This window comes from Amblyraja radiata, chromosome 26, assembly GCF_010909765.2.
Source record: "Amblyraja radiata isolate CabotCenter1 chromosome 26, sAmbRad1.1.pri, whole genome shotgun sequence".
In the NCBI taxonomy this organism is placed as follows: Eukaryota; Metazoa; Chordata; class Chondrichthyes; order Rajiformes; family Rajidae; genus Amblyraja; species Amblyraja radiata.
This window is the reverse complement of record NC_045981.1, coordinates 8,307,863-8,327,731: the sequence shown is the minus strand read 5'-3', so window position 1 is coordinate 8,327,731 and position 19,869 is coordinate 8,307,863. Positions and strand designations below refer to the sequence as shown.

The window sequence follows — 19,869 nt, the reverse complement described above, 5'->3', positions numbered from 1 at the left end:
TGGTTTTCCATTTGCATCCCCGTTCGAAGTGCGATGGAGTGATTTATTTCATTATATCCAAAAATCAACGTCAGCATTGACTACTTTGAGCAGCACAGTGTCAATAGACAATATGTGCAGGAGTAGGCCATTCGGCTCTTTGAGCCAGCACCACCATTCAATGTGATCATGGCTGATCATCCCCAATCAGTACCCCGTTCCTGCCTTCTCCCCATATCCCCTGACTCCGCTATTTTTAAGAGCCCTATCTAGCTCTCTCTTTTAAATTCATCCAGTGAATTGGCCTTCACTGCCTTCTGTGGCAGAGAATTCCACAGACTCACCACTCTCTGTGAGAAAAAGTGTTTCCTCGTCTCCGTTCTAAATGGCTTACTCCTTATTCCTAAACTGTATCCATTCTATCCATGTATCTGTCCAACTATCTTTGAAAATGGTTTATAGCACCTGCTTCAACAACCACCTCCAGCAGCTCGTTACATAAACCCACCACTCTCTGTTGCTCCTTAGGTTCCAATTAAATCTTGCCCGTCACCTTAAATCTCTGTCGTCTGGTTTTTTGTGTGTAAAAGACTCTGTTCATTCACTATAAGATGCTGTAAGCAAGGTTTTCATTGTACCCAGAACATGGAGCAAGTACAGCACAGGAACAGGCCCTTCAGCCCACACGTCTGTGGCTATACCAACACTGCACTCGTGCATATGACAATATGCTCGACTTAAACTCAATATTAAATTTGCGCTAACCACGTTATAGGGGTTATGACGAACTAGTTTCAGCCTACGCAACAGAAGGGCTGAGAAAAGAAAGCTTTGTTACCAATTACCAGGCAGAGACAATATGCCATCTTGTTAACAGATCACTGAATTGAACAGACTGTGATTTTAATTAGTTGCTCTGCAAAAGATGATCTTGCTCTGCGAGCAATGTTTGAAAACCAATCCGTAGTTCAGTCAAGTGTACATGAACAATAGTCACATTTGATCTTTGGTAACAAAAGCATAAATTGCCTCAGATAGCCAATACAGAATGAAGGCACAACTGGTCTCATTTGTTTTAATTCCACTGACTGCTGTCAAACTATGTATGAAGAATTGTTCTGCTTGAAAAAATAATGCAGGGTGGCACGGCTGGTAGAGCGGCTGCCTCACAGCACCAGGGACCCTGGTTTGATCCGATCCTGGCCTCGGATGCTGTCTGCGTGGTTTGTACATTCTCCCCGAGACCCCGTGGGTTTCTCCCACACCACAGACGTGCGGGCTTGTAGGTTCATTGGTCTTTGTAACTTGCCCCTAGTGTGTAGGGAGTGGATGAGAACGTGGGATAACGTAGAACTAATGTGGATGGATTATCGGCAAAGACTCAGTGGGCAGAAGGGTCTGTTTCCATTCTGTACGTGAAAATGGTTAGAAGATCCAATGGCCTTCTCTTCTCGGGATTGTGGATGCATCACCTCTCGTTCTGCTGGATCTAAGGCTGGGTGAGGCCACGGTGCAGATTATACCACAGCTGCAACAAGGGCGGCACGGTGGTGCAGCAGAATTGCTGCCTTACAGCACTAGACACCCGGGTTCGATCCTGACTACAGCTGCTGTCTGTATGGAGTTTGCACCTTCTCCCTGTGACCATGTGCTCTGGTTTCCTCACTCACTCCAAAGATGTACATGTTTGTAAGTTAATTGGCACTGGTAAGTTGGAAAATTGTCCCTGGTGTTAGTGTTTGGGGTGATCACTGGTCTGTGCAGTTTCATTGGGCAGTAGGGCCTGTTTCCATGTTGTATCTCTAAAGTGTAAAGGTGAGGAGGGGTTGGACACAGTGTGACTCGGTAGAACGCACCCATCTGCTGCTGCGTAGTCTGGGCTTTGTCGAGCTCTCCTTGAACAGACTCAAGGCCAGCCTGGTACTTTGACTTTGGCCCACGTGTGAGGCCTTGCTCTCTACAAATTGTCAATTAGCGGCAAACACACAGCAGCTACACAGCCAGTTAATACTGGTGATGCTTATTGGCCTGTACCTGCTGATGCTAAAGGCAAAACAGAGACACAAGCAACTGCAGATTCTGGAATCGTCAGCAAAACACTAAGTACTGGAGGAACACAGCGCGTCAGGCAGCATCTGTCAGGGAGGGGTTCGCTAAGTTACTCCACCACTTTATGTTTTGATGTAAAAAGCAAGTCATTTTTCTTTGCCTTATTGTTCTTGCAAAAATATACATTAATTTTGTCCTTCGATGTCCAGATGCAGAGACCTACTGGTTGGAAAACCAGTTGCATCATTTAGAAGACACAAGGAACTGCAGATGCTGATTTACAAAAAAAGACACAAGGGTCCCGACCTGAAACGTCACTTACCCTTGTTCTCCAGAGATGCTGTCTGACCAGCTGAGTTTTTCCAGCATTCTGTGTCTTTTTTAATAATCACTTTGATACACTATCATTAGTAATCCTCTCTTACCATTGAAGGGATCTATAAGAGGCACAACTGTAGAAAAGCTTCCAGCTTCACCAAGGCCCCACACCACCCTGGCCACGCTCTCATTTCACTCCCACCATCGGGATGAAGGGACTGGTGTCTGAAAACCGTGACCGCCAGCCTCAGGAACAGCCTCTTCCCAACAACTATCAGGCTCTTGAACACCACACACACCAAATAAGCTATACATTGTCTTGGTTGCACCAAGGACTTTAGATTTTTTTCAATAATCTTAAGGTTATTAATTTACTGAATTTTCTTTTGCTTATTATATTGTGTTTACGGACCAGTTATGTTGCTACAATTATGAATGTCATTGTTCCATTTTTGGTACACGACTGTTAAACACTCTTGACATCAACTCATGGCCCAATTTACGCTGCCATTCACTGCTGGCTGAGAAGAATGTATTTCTTACGTTGTCACAGTGCAGTTAATTCTAACTAACCAGATTCACAGCCTCCAACACAAACCAAGAGATGGCTTCAAAATTAATATGCCAGTGTTGCTATGGAGATAGATCAATCTACACAGGCTCTGAAGGACTGCCTGAAATTAGAGAAGTCAATGTTCATACCGCTGGGGTGTAAACTGCCCAAGCGAAATATGAGGTGCTGCTCCTCCAATTTACGGTGGTCCTCACTCTGGCCATGGAGGAGGCCGAGGACAGAAAGGTCGATTTCGGAATGGGAGGGGCAGTTGAAGTGCATACATTATTATATTACAGTTAATATGTACCAAGGGCAAATTTTTGTTCCAATGCTCCCCATTCCCAATTACTTTTACATTGAAGTGATTGAAATCCAAGTGAAGTTTAAATGGCATCATAAAAGTAAAACCTCCGGAATGGATGATATTCATTATGTAGTTGGTTGGAGTCAGTATCAGCACAATTACTATATTAAACTTTGAATCTTCAGATGCCCTGGTTCAAGCTAAAACTAAAGACAATTAATAACCTCCTCACACATTCCCCTGCAGGTATATCTGTCACTCCTTTAAAATATGCCCCTTCTTTGAACAAGCTCTTAAACATCGCATCTGAATCAGTTTCCATCTGATTACACTCCTTGAGGATGTTCATCTACGTGTTCAATTAATAAAACAACGAGATTGGGGACATTTCTATTCAACCTGTCAAAGGAATTGTGGGGGGGGGGGGGGGTTAGAAATAGTCAGTGAGGTAAACAATCATAATAGTTGAGTGGCAAATGACAATAGTGCTACCTTCCCAATATTTAACTGAAGGAAATAATAGGTTATCGGGGCTCTATGTTGTGACAGACAGCCTGACACCTTGCATGTCATTTTAATATTACACTTATCCCATCCCCCTGGATATTCTGGATTCATAAATTAAGGTTTTGTCAACTAATTACAAATCAGGCTAATTACAAATCAATAACATTAGCCAACTCTGAAACACGAAACGCTGAGCATTGGGATCCAGACATCACGGACAACTGGCCTCAGTTCCCCGCTCACATCTGGCAGTGCTCCCCGTCTGAACCAGGGGCCGCGGAGCGTTTTTGAAAGTGGAGAGGCTGCGCGATCACTGATCACTGGCCTTGGGGGTACCCGGCGAGGGAATGGAGCAACCGAGTGGGGAGAGGGTGTGGGAGGGGGTTGTCCCCCCTCCCAGGGTAGGGACTTTTTGAAATTTGATGTATTAAAATCATGTTTTAATGCATTGTAGAAGTATAATTTCAATGTTTTTTGTATGAAGTATTTTTAAGAGGTAACTTTTTAAGGGGTAACTTTTTCCACACAAAGAGTGGTGGGTGTATGGAACAAGCTGCCAGAGGAGGTAGTTTTTGGCAGGGACTATCCCAACATTTAAGAAACAGTTAGACTGATACATGGATAGGACAGGTTTGGAGGTATGGACCAAAAGCAGGTAGTGGAGCAGGGACATGTTGGAGGGTGTGGGCAAGTTGCACCGAAGGGCCTGTTTTCACACTGTATCACTCTATGACCGGGTTTTCGGCGAAAAAATCGCCTAAGTGGGACAGGCCCTTCAGATTCTGTTTAAGTAACTACTTCAACATTAATTAACAAGGTCATGCCATTTTTTGAAACTGTTATTCATTAAATTATAATAATTCTGACAATTATCCACTTCTTTACAGAAAGATTCGGCTTTGGTTCACTACTTTCCCTTAAAACAGAGTCTCATGTCAGCTACAACTATATGTGAAATAACAAATATTGAAAGCCAATTAGAAAGAGTTAAATATTGTGCTGCGTTGAAGGGAATTCAGTGAGTACAACATTTATAAAAGCTCGGCAAGAAACCTATCTTATGAAAGGGCTGAAGGTTCATTTAAAATGCAACTAAAATGCTAATGACACCATTTCGATTTTGAAGTGGAGAATGCAAGGACTATTGGGATTGAAATCATTGACATCATGAAACTATGGTCGGACGATAAAACAACCAGAATGTGTAAAAATACCCTTTAATAAAATCTGACAATGTGCACTTTAACCACATATGATTCTTTTCTATTACAAATCTCAAATTGTGGGGTACAGAGGCAAATAAATAAATGATGGGTTTTTGTCCCAAACATTATAGAGAGCTCTGTATAAAATGCAAATTGTTGTTTTGCTCTTGAACACTTCTCTATTTCTCTCATTATTTTGCAATCTAGTGCAATCAATATAAAGAAAGATTGAAAAAACTTCTGTAGTCTGACAAAGCATCTACGCTTATATGCTGCCGGGCTGCTTATCTATAGCTGTTAGATAGAGGTAGAAAAGTCTACAATTGACATCCCATCTTCAGTGGGTAATAACAAGACGCACTATCATTTATCCACGGTGTGCTTGTTATTTAAATCTGTGCACAAATAATTCTCTACATTGTACCACTTGCCTTGCTTAGTGTTCTGAAGGTTTGCTTTTCTAGTTCCATTAGCCCAACACACGCAAATCCCATCAGAATATACATCTGGTGGGATTTAGAGTTTTTCATCTAGTGCCACAGATTGGCTTTAAAAGCACCTTGATAATGTAATATTCAATGCTTATCATACTGTCTGGAAAGCAATGATGGGAGATTCATGCGTGCCAGAAATAGCCTGACAAGCCCATTTATTCCATATTGCTCGTCTCAGTGTCAATGAGCACATATCCCGACGGGCATCTCAAAACAAAATGAAATCTTGTTTACGTCAGGTACTTCATCTTCCTCACAGGCCCGCCCAGCTGCACACGACGATAACAACTTGCCCCTTCCTTCAAAAATATCCACTAACCCACTTTCTCTCCTCTTATTAAAACTCAAACTCCCTGTTTAGCAAGTTCCTCGAGAATTTCCTCAAAGCTAGTGAAGGGATTATTATTTGATTACATTTCCTGCATAAAACACAAAGTGCTGGAATAACTCAGCGAGTCAGGCAGCATCTCTGGAGAAACATAGGAAATAGGTGAATGAGGAGGCCATTCGGCCCTTTGAGCCAGCACCGCCATTCATTGTGATCATGGCTGATCGTCCTCAATCAATAACCCGTGCCTGCCTTCTCCCCATATCCCTTGACTCCACCTGCCCCTAGAGCACTATCTAACTCTCTCTGAAATCCATCCAGTGGCTTGGCCTCCACTGCCCTCTGTGACAGGGAATTCCACAAATTCACAACTCTCTGGGTGAAACGTTTTTTTCTCGCCTCAGTCCTAAATGGCTTCCCCTTTATTCTAAGACTATGGCCCCTCGAGAAGATGGATAAGTGACATTTCGGGTATAAAAGGGGATACGGAGGGCAAGATCTCCAATGATGCGTGATCCAGCGGGCAGCAGTTACCCGTGCTTTTCTATACGCTGCTTGGACGTAAACTACCCACAAGTACTTCATACACTGCGTCTGCAGAGTAAAATGTTGCCATGCACGGTACAGGGAAATGGAACACCACTTGTCCTCCTAACAGTGACCTTTCAAATGATAGGTCCAGCACAGGAAGAGGCCCTTCGGCCCACAATGTCCGTGCAGAACATGATGCAAACTTAAACTAATCTCCTTTGCCTGCACACAATCCATATCCCTCCAAAGAATAGTCTGAAGAAGGATCCTGACCCGACACGTCACCTATCCATGTTCTCCATAGATGCTGCCTGATCCGCTGAGTTACTCCAGCACTTTGTACCCTTTTTTGTAAACCAGCATCTGCAGTTCCTTTTTTCTCCATATGCCTCCACTCCCTGCATGTCTGTTCCTATCTAAAAGCCTCTTAAACGCTCCTATCGTATCTGCCTCCACCACTGCCAGTGCATTCCAGGCACCCACCACCCTCTGTGTAAAAGAAAACCTGCCCCGCACATCTCCTTTAAACGTTGCCCCTCTCTCCCTAAAGCCGTGCCCTCTAGACTTTATTTCCACCCTAGGAGAAAATGGTCCGACTGTTTCCCTTATCAATGCATTTCATAATTCTGCACACTTCTATCAGGTCTCCCCTCAACCTTTGGCTTTCCAGAGGTTATATCCAAGTTTGTCCGACCTTTCATGATGGTAATATCCTCCAATCCAGGCAGTTACTCGATCGCGAGTTTGAGTCTTCAATGTCGTTTTTTCTTGCAGAATAAATGTTTGTATGAAATGCAGTGTAGGAGAGGTGTACTGACTGTGTGGGCAGAACTTTCGAAGTGATTGCCCACCAGTCTAAAAAGCCGCTGTGTCTCCCTGTCCCTGGGATAGCAGGGGGCGATCAAACAGCACAATACCCCCCTCCCCCTCCAACTCCAGAGGAATCCGCTCCCCGATGGGCCGCTACGGCGACAAGTGGCAGTTTGCCCACAGCCCGAGCTGCGCCCCCTCATCCGCCACCCCAAGAACAAGACGTACCTTGCACACCATCAGCTTCTGCCCCTACGTGTTCCTCTGGAGTTGGAGCGGGGCTGGGCTGGAGTTGCTGCTGGCTGTGGGTCTCTGGGAACTCTGTGCTTGCAGTGGGCCTGGGGGTCGGTGGGAGCTGTGGACCTACGGACCTACCTCCGTGGAGCTAGCCAGCTTCGGAGCGTGGAGAGCTGCAGGGGCGAGCTGCTGCGACCCGACTCTGGTGGATGGTGACACCGGGAGCTCGCGGGTCCACGGTGGGAGACTGCTTTGCGGGGCACCGGCAGCGGCGACTTCTCCCGCCCGAATTACGGGGTTGAGAGTGACCTGGAGGGGGGCCTTACAACGCCCGGCGCGGCTGTAAATTGCCGCGGACTTGCTAGCGCCCGCTGGGGGCTTTGACCTCGACTTCGGGAGAGGAATGGAGAGCAGGGGAGAGACAAGTCTTTGCCTTCCATCACAGTGAGGAGGAGACTCACTGTGATGGATGTTTATGTGAATTGCCCCCTCCCTCTGCAACTGCAAACAACCCCACTCTCCTGCAAGGGCGGTACAGTTCCCGGAGGATGGCAGGTGGCCGGAGACGTCAGGACCAACAGGAACCCGCTCCCCGATTGGCCCCTACGACGCCCCGAGCTGCGCCCCGTCATCCGCAACCCAGGTTCCTCTGTAGTTGGAGTGGGGCTGGGCTGGGCTGCTGTTGGCTGTGGGTCTCTGGGTTCTCCGTGCTTGCGGTGGGCCTGGTGGTCGGTGTCCAATTGGTCCTGACGTCTCCGGTGACTGGCACGGTCCTGCTGCAATCTCCGACGTGAAGACAGTGCAAAGCCCCCGCGCTGGTGCAATGGGCGGGGAGCTGGAGAGGGGAGGGAAGGGGTCACACACATGGCCGGGAAGCAGAGGGGCGTAGGTGGGATGAAACTGAAGGGAACGACAATCTGCACTGTGTATCGTGAGTCTACCGTGGGAACTTTTAAACTCAGCGGGCAGGCAGCAGCATATTGTCAATTATTAACCCTCCCGCGCAATATACCCTCACCTTCTCTTTTATGAATGGGGATTTAGTTCCCCTTCCTTCGAGGACCGACCGGAGGTTCCGCTGTCACCTCTGCGGGCCGCCCTCGGTGAACGTTTTCAAGGACCTTTCTTCAAGGACCGAAAAAATGGCCGCTATTCGGAGGTTTTCGTTATTTGGATCTTCGGATAAAAGGTTGTGCACCTGTACTACAAAAGGGTTTGGAAGTGCAGTGCAGAGGTGGATACTTGGGAGAGCGACGTTAACATGGTTAATATGGAGCAGTCAACAAAAAATCAAGATACAAACACTTACATATGGAATGGTTGGGGTGCAATGGTTGGGGTGCAAAGCAGAGACGTATTTAAGGGAACATCTGATTAGCATGTGAGACTGAAATAATCTAAAGGATCCGTTGGTCATTTTAGTTATAACTACTAGACCAAGTGGGACCCGTTGGGCCCCGATCACCTAACGCAATATTCCACCACTCACCCGTTCCCCCAACGCAATATTCCACCACTCACCCATAGCCCCCAACTGCGCAGGTGCGGCTCATTTCCCCTCATCCCCCAACACTCCCTCCCCCTCCTCTTCCCCCTCCCTCTTCTCTCCCCTCTCCTCCTCCACTCTCTCCCTCACCTCTCCCTCCCGCTCATTTCCCCTACCCTCAGTCACTCCCTAGAATGGTGTGAGAGGAAGCATGTCAGGAATTTAAAAAATATCAGCATCTTGGGTCAAATCACAGATGCCGATTCATGGATTGTCAGTAAAACCCAACAACAAATATCTTGCACTCACTGCCGATGGCACTACTTGGAAGCCTATTTTCTGACACATCCTACAGCGACACAATCTTTTCCTGTGAAAGCTTACCCTTTTAAATTGTTGCTTTTGACATTATTTCTAACCACAAGATCGATTCTATTGAGGTGTGAAGAAACCATGTGAATGACTCACTGGAATAGTGAGTGGGAGCTGCAGGAACTAGGAATCAATTGGAGAAATATCTGAGCACCGCACCACATCTATTATCACTGTGTGTGTGAGAAGGAACTGCAGGTGCTGGATAAAATCAAAGGTAGACACAAAATGCTGGAATGAAGGAATGGGTGACGTTTCGGGTCGAGAAATGTGCACAAAGCGATTAACACCTGAAAACCAAACAGTGCGGCACAAGAACGTGGCTCTACCAGGTCAGGGTATCCAAGTCTCATGGTAGAACAGTATAGCACCGAAACAGGCCCTTCGGCCCACAATGTCTGTGCTGAACATGATGTCGTCAAACTAATCAGCTCTGCCTACACATGATCCATGTCCCCCCATTCCCTGCACATCCATGTGTCTATCTAAAAGCCTCTTAAATGTCATCATATTTGCCTCCTCCACCACTGCATTCCACGCTCCCGTCTCACTCTGAGAAAAAATATTTCCCTACACATCTCCTTTAAACTTTGCCCGTTGCACCTTAAAGCTACCCCCCCAGTCTGATATTTCCACCCTTGCAAAAAGCTTCTGACTGTCTACCTTATTGATGCCTCTCATAATTTCATAATACTTCCAGCAGGTAAAAAACATACTCAAATCATTGTGAAACAACATACAACCGTACAAGTTGAAATGCATCATTTAAACAAAAAGCAATAGACAATAGGTGCAGGAGTAGGCCAATTCGGCTCTTCAAGCCAGCACTGCCATTCAATGTGATCATGGCAGATCATCCACAATCAGTACCCCGTTCCTGCCTTCTCCCCATATTCCCTGACTCCGCTATTTTTAAGAGCCCTATCTAGCTCTCTCTTGAAAGAATCCAGAGAACCGGCCTCCACCACCCTCTGAGGCAGAGAATTCCAGACTCACTACTCTCTTGTTGAAAAAGTGTTTCCTCATCTCGGTTCTAAATGGCTTACCCCTTATTCTTAAACTGTGGCCCCTGGTTCTGGACTCCCCCAACATTGGGAACATGTTTCTTGCCTCTAGTGTGTCCAAGCCCTTAACAATCTTATATGTTTCAATGAGATCCCCCCCTCATCCTTCTAAACTCCAGAGTGTACAAGCCCAGCCGCTCCATTCTCTCAGCATATGACAGTCCCGCCATCCCGGGAATTAACCTTAAATGTAAGAAATTATATGAACAGCTACCTCCTCTGGGATTCAAGTTCCTCAAGTTCCATGTTGGAACTTCCAAGTTTTGATGAAGTACATAAAGTGATTAGGCAACGCCTTGGTGTCCCCTCCGTGTGATGTTTAGATCTCTAGTACAGACTCACCATTGTTTGAAAGCAAGAATGGAGTTGAGTGAGGAAGGCCGGCTTCTCCATCAGAGCCAGGACTCTCTTTTCAATCATTGTACATTCAACATCGTCATCCTGAATGACAACATCTTTCTTCAAGATTTTGATGGCGTAAAGTTCATCTGTTCCCTTCATCTCTGACAGTATGACCTGCAGAAGATGATGATTGAAGGCCATAAGGAACAATCATTATCATACAATGGCCACTGAAATAGGTTACAGATTTGCAAACCAAAAATTTGCTTAAAATTTTTTTTTTTTTTTAAAAGGTTCTTAAAACCAAATTCTCTTTCATGGACTATTTCAAAAATAATAACGTGACCTTTCATCTTTGTACTTGTGGAGTCCCGGGAGACTGTGGTTGTGGGAACCGTGAGCAAAAGCAATCTCCTGGAAGGACTGTGTCAGGAGAGAGGGTAGACACAAAATGCTGGAGTAACTCAGCGGGTCAGGCAGCATCTTTGGAGAGAAGGAACGGGTGTAAAGGGTCTCGACCACAAACGTCGCCTATTCCTTCTCTCCCGAGATGCTACCTGACCCGCTGAGGTACTCCAGCATTTTGTGTCTACCTTTGATTTTACCAGCATCCGCAGTTCGTTCTTACATACACTGTGTCAGGAGAGATGTAGCCCAGTCCATCACACAGGCCAGCCTCCCCACCATTGTTGGAACGTTCTACCGTGGTAATGGTGTAACAAATGTAAGAAATTATATGTTTAGGAAGGAACTGCAGATGCTGGAAAATCGAAGGTAGACAAAAATGCTGGAGAAGCTCAGCGGGTGAGGCAGCATCTATGGAATGAAGGAAATAGGCAACGTTTCGGGTCAAAAGAAGGGTTTCGACCCGAAACGTTGCCTATTTCCTTCGCTCCCTAGATGCTGCCTCACCCGCTGAGTTTCTCCAGCATTTTTGTCTACCTAAGAAATTATATGAACAGCTATCTCCACCGGGATTTGCTGGGTGCTTTTTCTTCCCAGGCTACAATTCTCCACTTTATTCTCTCATCTAATCTGCATCTGCAAAGGGCCTGTCCCACTTGGCGATTTTTTCGGCGACTGACGGCATCATATGATGCAGAGTGATGACGTATGACACGCGGTGTTTTTTCAAGTGTCAATAGACAATAGGTGCAGGAGTAGGCCATTCGGCCCTTCGAGCCAGCACCGCCGTTCAATGTGTTCACGGCTGATCATCCCCAATCAGTACCCCGTTCCTGCCTTCTCCCCATATCCCCTGACTCCGTTATTTTTAAGAGCTCTATCTAGCTCTCTCTTGAAAGCATCCAGAGAACCGGGCTCCACCGAGGAAGAGAACTCCACAGACTCACCACTCTCTGTGAGAAAAAGTGTTTCCTCGTCTCCGTTCTAAATGGCTTACTCCTTATTCTTAAACTGTGGCCTCTGGTTCTGGAACATTTTCGCAACATTTTCAATGTCGCAACATTTTCTTTGTCGCCGCTGGATTTTGAAATGTTCTAAATCTTTTGGCGACACTGATATGATGCCGGCAGTCGCCGAAAAAAATCGTCAAGTGGGACAGGCCCTTGACTCTTTTGAAATGGTTCCAACCGCCCCCCAGCCACTTACAAACCTTGCCGAAACTTCCTTTGCCCAACACCATCAAGAAGTTGAAGTCAGTTAACTTCACATGATCCAAATTATTCAATGACGTACTCGATTTCTTCTCAATCTCCTTCTTGCCAGCTGGACCAAGTTTGGCTTTCTATTGGGAACATAAATGGAAGAAAGCAGCTTTAACATTTAACAATAGACAATAGGTGCAGGAGTGGGCCATTCGGCCCTTCGGGCCAGCACTGCCATTCAATGTGATCATGGCTGACCATCCACACCCAGTACCCCTTCTCCCCATATCCCCTGACTCCGCTATTTTTAAGAGCCCTATCTATAAGTATGTTACAAAACTTACCTTCAGCAGCGCTGCAGTTCTGTCACTGGCCGTGTGCGCGACTTTGACGCCTTTGAGGGGGGGGGGGGGCGGGATTAAAATGCCGCTTTCTCCTGCCTGTCCGAGATATATTTTCTCGGGCTACTACCTGATGCTGAAAAATCGTTCCGACTGATGTTCTCGGAAGTTTTTTAAAAAACCGCGTAAAATAAAAAGCTATTTCTAACGCCGTCAACGCCGACAACGGGACGGATCTCACGTAGGGGACAAAACATCAGGCAAGTCGTTTATTTTACATATAAACTTGCTTCTTAGAATGACGTTAATCAAAATTTCATTGGCAAAAATGTGATTATGGCCCCATACGAACCGGCAGTGTTTTTCCTGCCGATATGGGGTTTAAATTCACTGCAACCGCAACGTTCCAATTGACCGCATTCCACAAAATCTCACTCGCAAGATAATTAAAATGGCCATTAATTTACGGGAATTAAACATTAAGGAGATTTAAAAATCATGTTATATTGTGAATTCTTGTGTGAATGTTATTTGGACACTTAGGCTATTTAAAAATGTTAATCTTTTCCTAAGAAATGGATAGATGTTTAGATCTAGTAATTGAATTTTGTAATTAGCTACAATTAGGTAACTAACTAATTATATGCTTTAATTTCAGGTCATCCAAGTAAGATTGTTTCATATTTGTTTCACAATGCTTCAATCTATAATAACTGAAAATTTCATTCAGTTCTATTAATTTTTAAGAAAGTTATGAGCTCGATCACAGCTTTTGTGTTAAGTCAATGGAAAAGCAATAGGGAACAAGATGCTAATTTCCGAGTATGAAAATAGCCATAACTTTTTAAATACTGAAGATAGGAGAGTGAATTAGGTCAAATTAAACTTTATCAAATTAACATGCTTTATCTGATGGGATAAATTGCAGACTTGATTTTTAAAATCTCAACATTTTGTAACATTGCTGCTATCTAGCTCTCTCTTGAAAGCATCCAGAGAACCGGGCTCCACCGAGGAAGAGAACTCCACAGACTCACCACTCTCTGTGAGAAAAAGTGTTTCCTCGTCTCCGTTCTAAATGGCTTACTCCTTATTCTTAAACTGTGGCCCCTGGTTCTGGACTCCCCCAATATCGGGAACATGTTTCCTGCCTCTAGCATGTCCAAGCCCTTAACAAACTTATATGTTTCAATGAGATACCCTCTCATCCTTCTAAACTCCAGAGTGTACAAGCCCAGCTGCTCCATTCTCTCAGCATATGACAGTCCCGCCATCCCGGGAATTAACCTTGTAAACCTACGCTGCACTCCCTCAATAGCAAGAATGTCCCTCCTCAAATTAGGGGACCAAAACTGCACACAATACTCCAGGTGTGGTCTCACTAGGGCTCTGTACAACTGCAGAAGGACCTCTTTGCTCCTATATTCGATTCCTCTTGTTATGAAGGCCAACATGCCATTCGCTTTCTTCACTGCCTGCTGTACCTGCATGCTTACTTTCATAGACTGATGTACAAGGACCCCCAGATCCCGTTGTCCTTCCCCTTTTCCCAACTTGACGCCATTTAGATAGTCTTTTGTCTTTGATAGTGTCTCGTCTTTGATATTTCCACCCTGGGATAGAGGTTCTGACTACTTTATTTATGCCTCTCATGATTTTATTTGCTTCTCTCTGGAGTATCAGCGTCAGGTTTTTCCTTTATATGTTCTGCTTCCTTGTGGTTTGAACGTGACTGTTGACTGGACACGGGCTCCTATACCCTTTCAGTGCAAGAGCCCAAGGAAGCTATCATAGTGCTGCAGGAAACTGGCCAAGTTGCAATTTTGCTTGTCAGCACAACACAAAGTGCTGGAGTAACTCAGCAGTTCAACAGCACGTGTGGAGGAAATGGACAGACGAAGTTTCAGGTTGGGGCCCACTTTCAGATTGCTACTAGTTGGGGAGAGAAAGCTGGAAAAGACTCGTCAGGCTTTTGCCCCACCACTTTTCCAGCTTGCTCCCCCAACTCCGATCAGTCTGAAGGGCCCCGACCCGAAACATCATCTGTCCAATCCTTCCAGAGATGCTGCCTGACCCGCTGAGTTACTCCAGCGTTTTGTTCATTACTTCTGAGACAACATTGGCTGCAACAGTGTATCTGTCAACTTCACGAATAACATATTGAACACACCATATCCTTAACTGAAATAGTGAATATAAGAACACAGATCAAAGAGATTTACGTGTATCTGACAATTACAGTGCAGCACACAGTGAAATTGCAACCTGACCCGTTAACATACTTAAGATAGACACAAAGTGCTGGAGTAACTCAGCGGGACAGGCAGCATTGCTGGAGAGAAGGAATGGGTGGCGTTTCAGATCGAGACCCTTCTTTATTCGACTCGAAACGTCACCCCTTCCTTCTCTCCAAAGATGCTGCCTGTCCCGCTGACTCGTACCGTGGGACAGGGGTTTTACTGCAACACTTTGTGTCTATCTTAAGTATGTTAACGGATGTTTTCCGCTAACATACAGACAGAACAAGACACAGGAAGCTGCGCTGGCCTCTCGTGTACGCGGACCGGAGACAAGAGTAACAATGTCTTGTTGCAAATATATCGAATGGTGTTGAGAGCCCATTTGCAATACTGCTTTCTCTCCAGAGTAGATACTTTGGTAGAGAAAGTGTGACAAAGATTCAGTAGATTTCCAAAATGAAGAGCAATGAGGGCAAAGCAATGCTCTCCTGCATTAGGAGGAGAAGTGATCTCACTGATATGAAAGATTGGAGGAACAGCATCTCATATTTCGCTTGGGCAGCTTTCAGCCCAGTAGTATATTGATTTCTCAAATAACCCCAGCATTCCCTCTCTCTCTATACCTCCCTCCCCCACCCAAGTCGCACCAGCTTCTCGTTTTCACCCAACAAACACCTCACAATGTGTAAGAAAGAACTGCAGATGCTGGTTAAAATCAAAGGTAGACACAAATTGCTGGAGTAGCTCAGCGATGGAGGCAGCATCTCTGAAGGAATGGCTGATGTTTCGGGTCGAGACCCTTTTCCAGACTAATGTCATTGTTACTTTTTTGCATTCATTGTTCTATATCTCTCCACATCATCGCCTATATCTCTGAGTTCCCTTTCCCACACTTCCTCTACCAGCCTGAAGAAGGGTCTAGACCCGAAACACCACTCATTCCATCTCTCCAGAGATGCCGCCTGTAGAGATCCTGCACATAAAAGTGTTGCCTGAGCCGCTGAGTTCCTCCAGCATTGTGTTCTGCTCAAGATCCCATGCTGCCACCTGGTGGTTACTTGCTGCCCTGCGGACACCTTTTATTTCCTTCCTACACCTTTTACTACTTGCTCTGGGCACTGTTGTCCATTGAGATTGGGAGATATTCTCAGGGGGAATTCATGGAAGCATCAAGCAATTGGTGGGACAACCCAGAACTGGTTGGACTGTAGAAAAAAGGGACTGTAACGTTGTTTTACAAGCAAAGGCACCAAGTGCTGGAGTAACTCAGTGGGTCAGGCAGCATCTCTGGAGATCACGGATAGGGGACGTTTCGGCCCGCAGCCTGACCCGCTGAGCTACTCCAGCACTTGTGATCCATGCAAGATTCTAATACCTGCGGTTCCATGTGTCACTTGCTAATGCCACTACTTGGCCAAACTAAGCTTAAGAAGTGGGGGACACTAGACAATAGGTGCAGGAGTAGGCCATTCGGCCCTTCGAGCCAGCACCGCCATTCAATGTGATCATGGCTGATCCTCCACAATCAGTACCACGTTCCTGTCTTCTCCCCATATCCCCTGACTCCGCTATCTTTAAGAGCCTTTATCTTTAGAGGAGGTGCACGTGAACCTCTGTCTTGCCTAGAAAGACTGCAGCGGGCCCGGGATGGGGGTGAGGGAGGAGGTAAAGGGACAGTTGTTACATCTTCTGTGGTTGCGAGGGAAAGTACCTGTGGAGGGGGTGGTTTGGGTGGGAAAGAATGAGTGGACCAAGGAGTTGTGAAGTGAGCGGTCTTTGAGGGGTGGGGATGGGAAGGTGTGACTGGAGGTGGGACCATGGTGCAGGTGATGAAGAAGGTTGAATGTGTTGGATGGGGAGGGTGGAGGGGGAGGTGAGGACCAGGGGAACTATCCTTGCTCCATCTGGAGGGAAGGGGAGTGGGGAGCAGAACCAAGGGTCCTGCAGGTCCCTGACCAGGAATGTCACCTATCCATGCTCTCCAGAGATGCTGCCTGACCCGCTGAGTAACTCCAGTAACTATTTTTTTTGATTATGTTGGCTGTTTCACCGTGGTCGGCGTGGTGTAGATGGATGGATGGAGGGGAGTCTGGTCTGTGTGATGGACTAGGCCACATCCACAACTCTGCAATTTCTTGGGGTCTTGGGCAGAGCTGTTCCCAAAGCAAGCTGGGTGTAACCCCGTACGGCACGCTTTAGAAACCTTTATAATAGGTGCAGGAGTAGGCCATTCGGCCCTTTGAGCCAGCACCGCCATTCAATATGATCATGGCTGATCATCCAAAATCAGTACCCCGTTCCTGCTTTCCCCCCCCATATCCCCATATCTGGTCTTCAGGGCAGATAGTAAACCAAACCTATTTGCTGGTTCAGTCAAGAAAACTGGTATCAGTACAGCAAAGGCAGAATTGCTGATGGCCTTGTCAACCTCAATTCCTCAACTGAGAAACAGTTTGTGTGGTTTGTTAAGACCTTATAGGGTGCGATTTACGGCCATGATTGTCCACATAACAAGGGCGAATTGTATGTCAGAAGTAATTCGATGTCTGTTGAGGAAGTGTCAACACTGCCCGAAGGTCCATCACAGGTACCGACCTCCCCACCATCAGAGAGATCTACAGGGGGCACTGCCTCAGTAAGGCAGCCAGCATCATCAAAGACCCTCACCATCCAGGCCACACTCTCATTTCAATCCCACCATCAGGAAGAAGGTACAGGAGCCTGAAAACCATGACCACCAGGTTCAAAAATAGCTTCTTCCCAACAACCACACAGGCTCTTGAACACTACACAACACTAACCTCAACTCCCAAATTCTATGGACAGTCTTTGCACTAAGGACTAGTCATTTCCCCACAGTTATTAATTTATTAAACAACTCCTTTGAAACCATCGGGTTCTTGAGCACTTCCTCAGCAACTGGGACCTTCTATGACTGAGCTTTTGATTGCGCTGCAGACTTTAGTTTTGCACTATTATGGTTACCGTATTAAATTATTGTATTACTAATTATTATATACTGATTTGTGTTTTCTTGTGTCAATAGGCTGTTAAGTTGCAGCAAATATGTGTCACCATCGTTCTGTAGGTGATACATATGACAATAAAACCTCCTGCCTTGACTCTTGGCTGTGAAAGGTCATGTTGAAACACGAAAGCAGGTTGTTGTGAGACCCGTCACTGAAAGCCGAGGGACAGGAACCCACTCTCAGGAATCCCTCACCTCAAATTTCTGATGAAGTTCGGAATCGCCGTCATCCTCCATTATGGGGACGTTGTAGTACTCCCCTTCCTCTTGGCTCAGCATCTTGAACCTGTAGAAGCGACACAGAGAGTTGGAGACACGAGCAGCCGCAAAATCTTGAGCTAAAGACAAAGTGCCAAATACACTCGGAGAACCGCGATGTCACGTAGAGGGTAGGATTACTGCTGCTGGTTAAACCGTGAGACGGATCTGCTTCAACGTCTGCCAAACCAGAGGACATACATGGGTTTAAGTTGAGAGGGGAAAGATTTAATCACTTTAATACTTTTTCACTCAGAGAGTGGTGGGTATATGGAACGAGCTGCCAAAGGAGGTAGTTGAGGCAGGTATTGTGATAACATTTAAAAGACTTTTGGACAGGTACATGGATAGAAAATGTTCAGAGGGATATGGGCCAAACACAGCCTGGTGGGACTAGGGTAAATGGGGCATCTTGGTTGGCATGGGTAAGGTGGGCCGAAGGGCCTGTTTCCGTGTTGTATAACTCTGAGAGGAGACTGGGGTCCTGACAGTCAGCGGTCGTTATAACAAGCCTTGCTGTTACATTAACACGGTTTTAGGATCTCTCCAAAATCTCTGGGCCTTGCCCTGTCCCTCCCACTTTAAGAAGCTACTTAAATCTTACTTCTTCAAATCAGCGATTGCGCAGAAAATATTTAGGATTATAATTGTCGGTCAGCAATATTCCCTGACGGACGTCGAGAGCCATCTCCTTAGCTCCCTACAAAATACTGGCCAAACCACTGGTGGTGCCAAAAACCAAATGTAAATACAACCTGACCTAGTACCAAAATGTTTTCCATTGGGGCGGCATGGTGCCACAGCGGTAGAGTTGCTGCCTTACAACACCAGGCACCCAGGTTCAATCCTGACTTTGGGAGTTGTCTGTACAGACTTTGTCCCTTCTCCCTATGACCGTGTGGGTTTTCACTGGAAGCTCCGGTTTCCTCCCACACTCCAAAGATGTGCAGGTTTGTAGGTTATTTGGCTTTTGGTAAAAAATGGAAATTGTCCCTAGTGTGTAGGATAGCGCTAGTATATGTGGATCGTTTGTCAGCACGGACACAGTGGGCTGAAGGGCCTGTTTCCAAGCTTAATCTCTAAACTAAGCTAAACGGCTGTCTCCACCCAACCCAGCATATGGAGTCAGATCCAGCTTGCTGCAGACCCTAGCGTGTCCTATGTTAATAAATCTGAGAGTTTGTGTACAAAGGCCTATGCCAGGTCGGTCTGACCTCAGCCCAGAGACTTCATTTTATTAACTTATTAATTAACTTTATATGGAACACAAACTACAGCCGTGGCTGGTCAGGATGGTGGTGGTCGGCAAGGCTGGGCAGGAGCTGGTGGGATACAGGGGGCAATAACAGGGGTGGCAGAATCTGGGGCATTTAGGTGGCAAAATCGTGAGATTCCCCGTTACTAAATATATTAAAAGATTAATGTACTAATGTATAAATACAACTCTAGATTGTTCAAATTTGGGACCACAGAAATAGGAATTATGTCATTCAACCCCTTTGCTTGAACTACGACTTAACTAGTTCACGACTAATCCTGACGATAATGCATGTTAACTCCATTCACTCTCCTCACATGTATAATCGTGTCTTTTCAGTTCTTTTGTGAATTAACCTGAATTAATCTCTGGCCTCAACAGATTTTGCTTTGAGTGAGTTTTCCAGATTCCAACTCTGTCGCCTAAAAGGGGCCAAGCATAAAGCGCTGGAGGAACCCAGCATGTCAGGCAGCATCTGTGGAGGGAATGGGCTGGCAGCTTTTCGGGTTGAACTAAGGTGGGGCTCTAATTATGTGCTCTTGTTCTAAATGTCCC

General features: G+C 45.9%; 1 protein-coding gene across 5 annotated transcripts in view; it reads right to left on the bottom strand.

Moving 5' to 3' along the window:
• The window catches only part of prkca (protein kinase C alpha), a 180,802-nt gene that overhangs the window by 34,912 nt on the left and 126,021 nt on the right, over nt 1-19,869 (bottom strand). For all 5 annotated transcript variants that reach the window (XM_033044134.1, XM_033044136.1, XM_033044135.1 and 2 more), the window contains exons 8-10: nt 17,994-18,084; nt 12,198-12,329; nt 10,583-10,756 (exon numbers count right to left, since the gene is read on the bottom strand). In XM_033044134.1, coding sequence (XP_032900025.1) covers nt 10,583-10,756; nt 12,198-12,329; nt 17,994-18,084 — 397 coding nt within the window. The remainder of the gene's footprint in view (nt 1-10,582; nt 10,757-12,197; nt 12,330-17,993; nt 18,085-19,869) is intronic.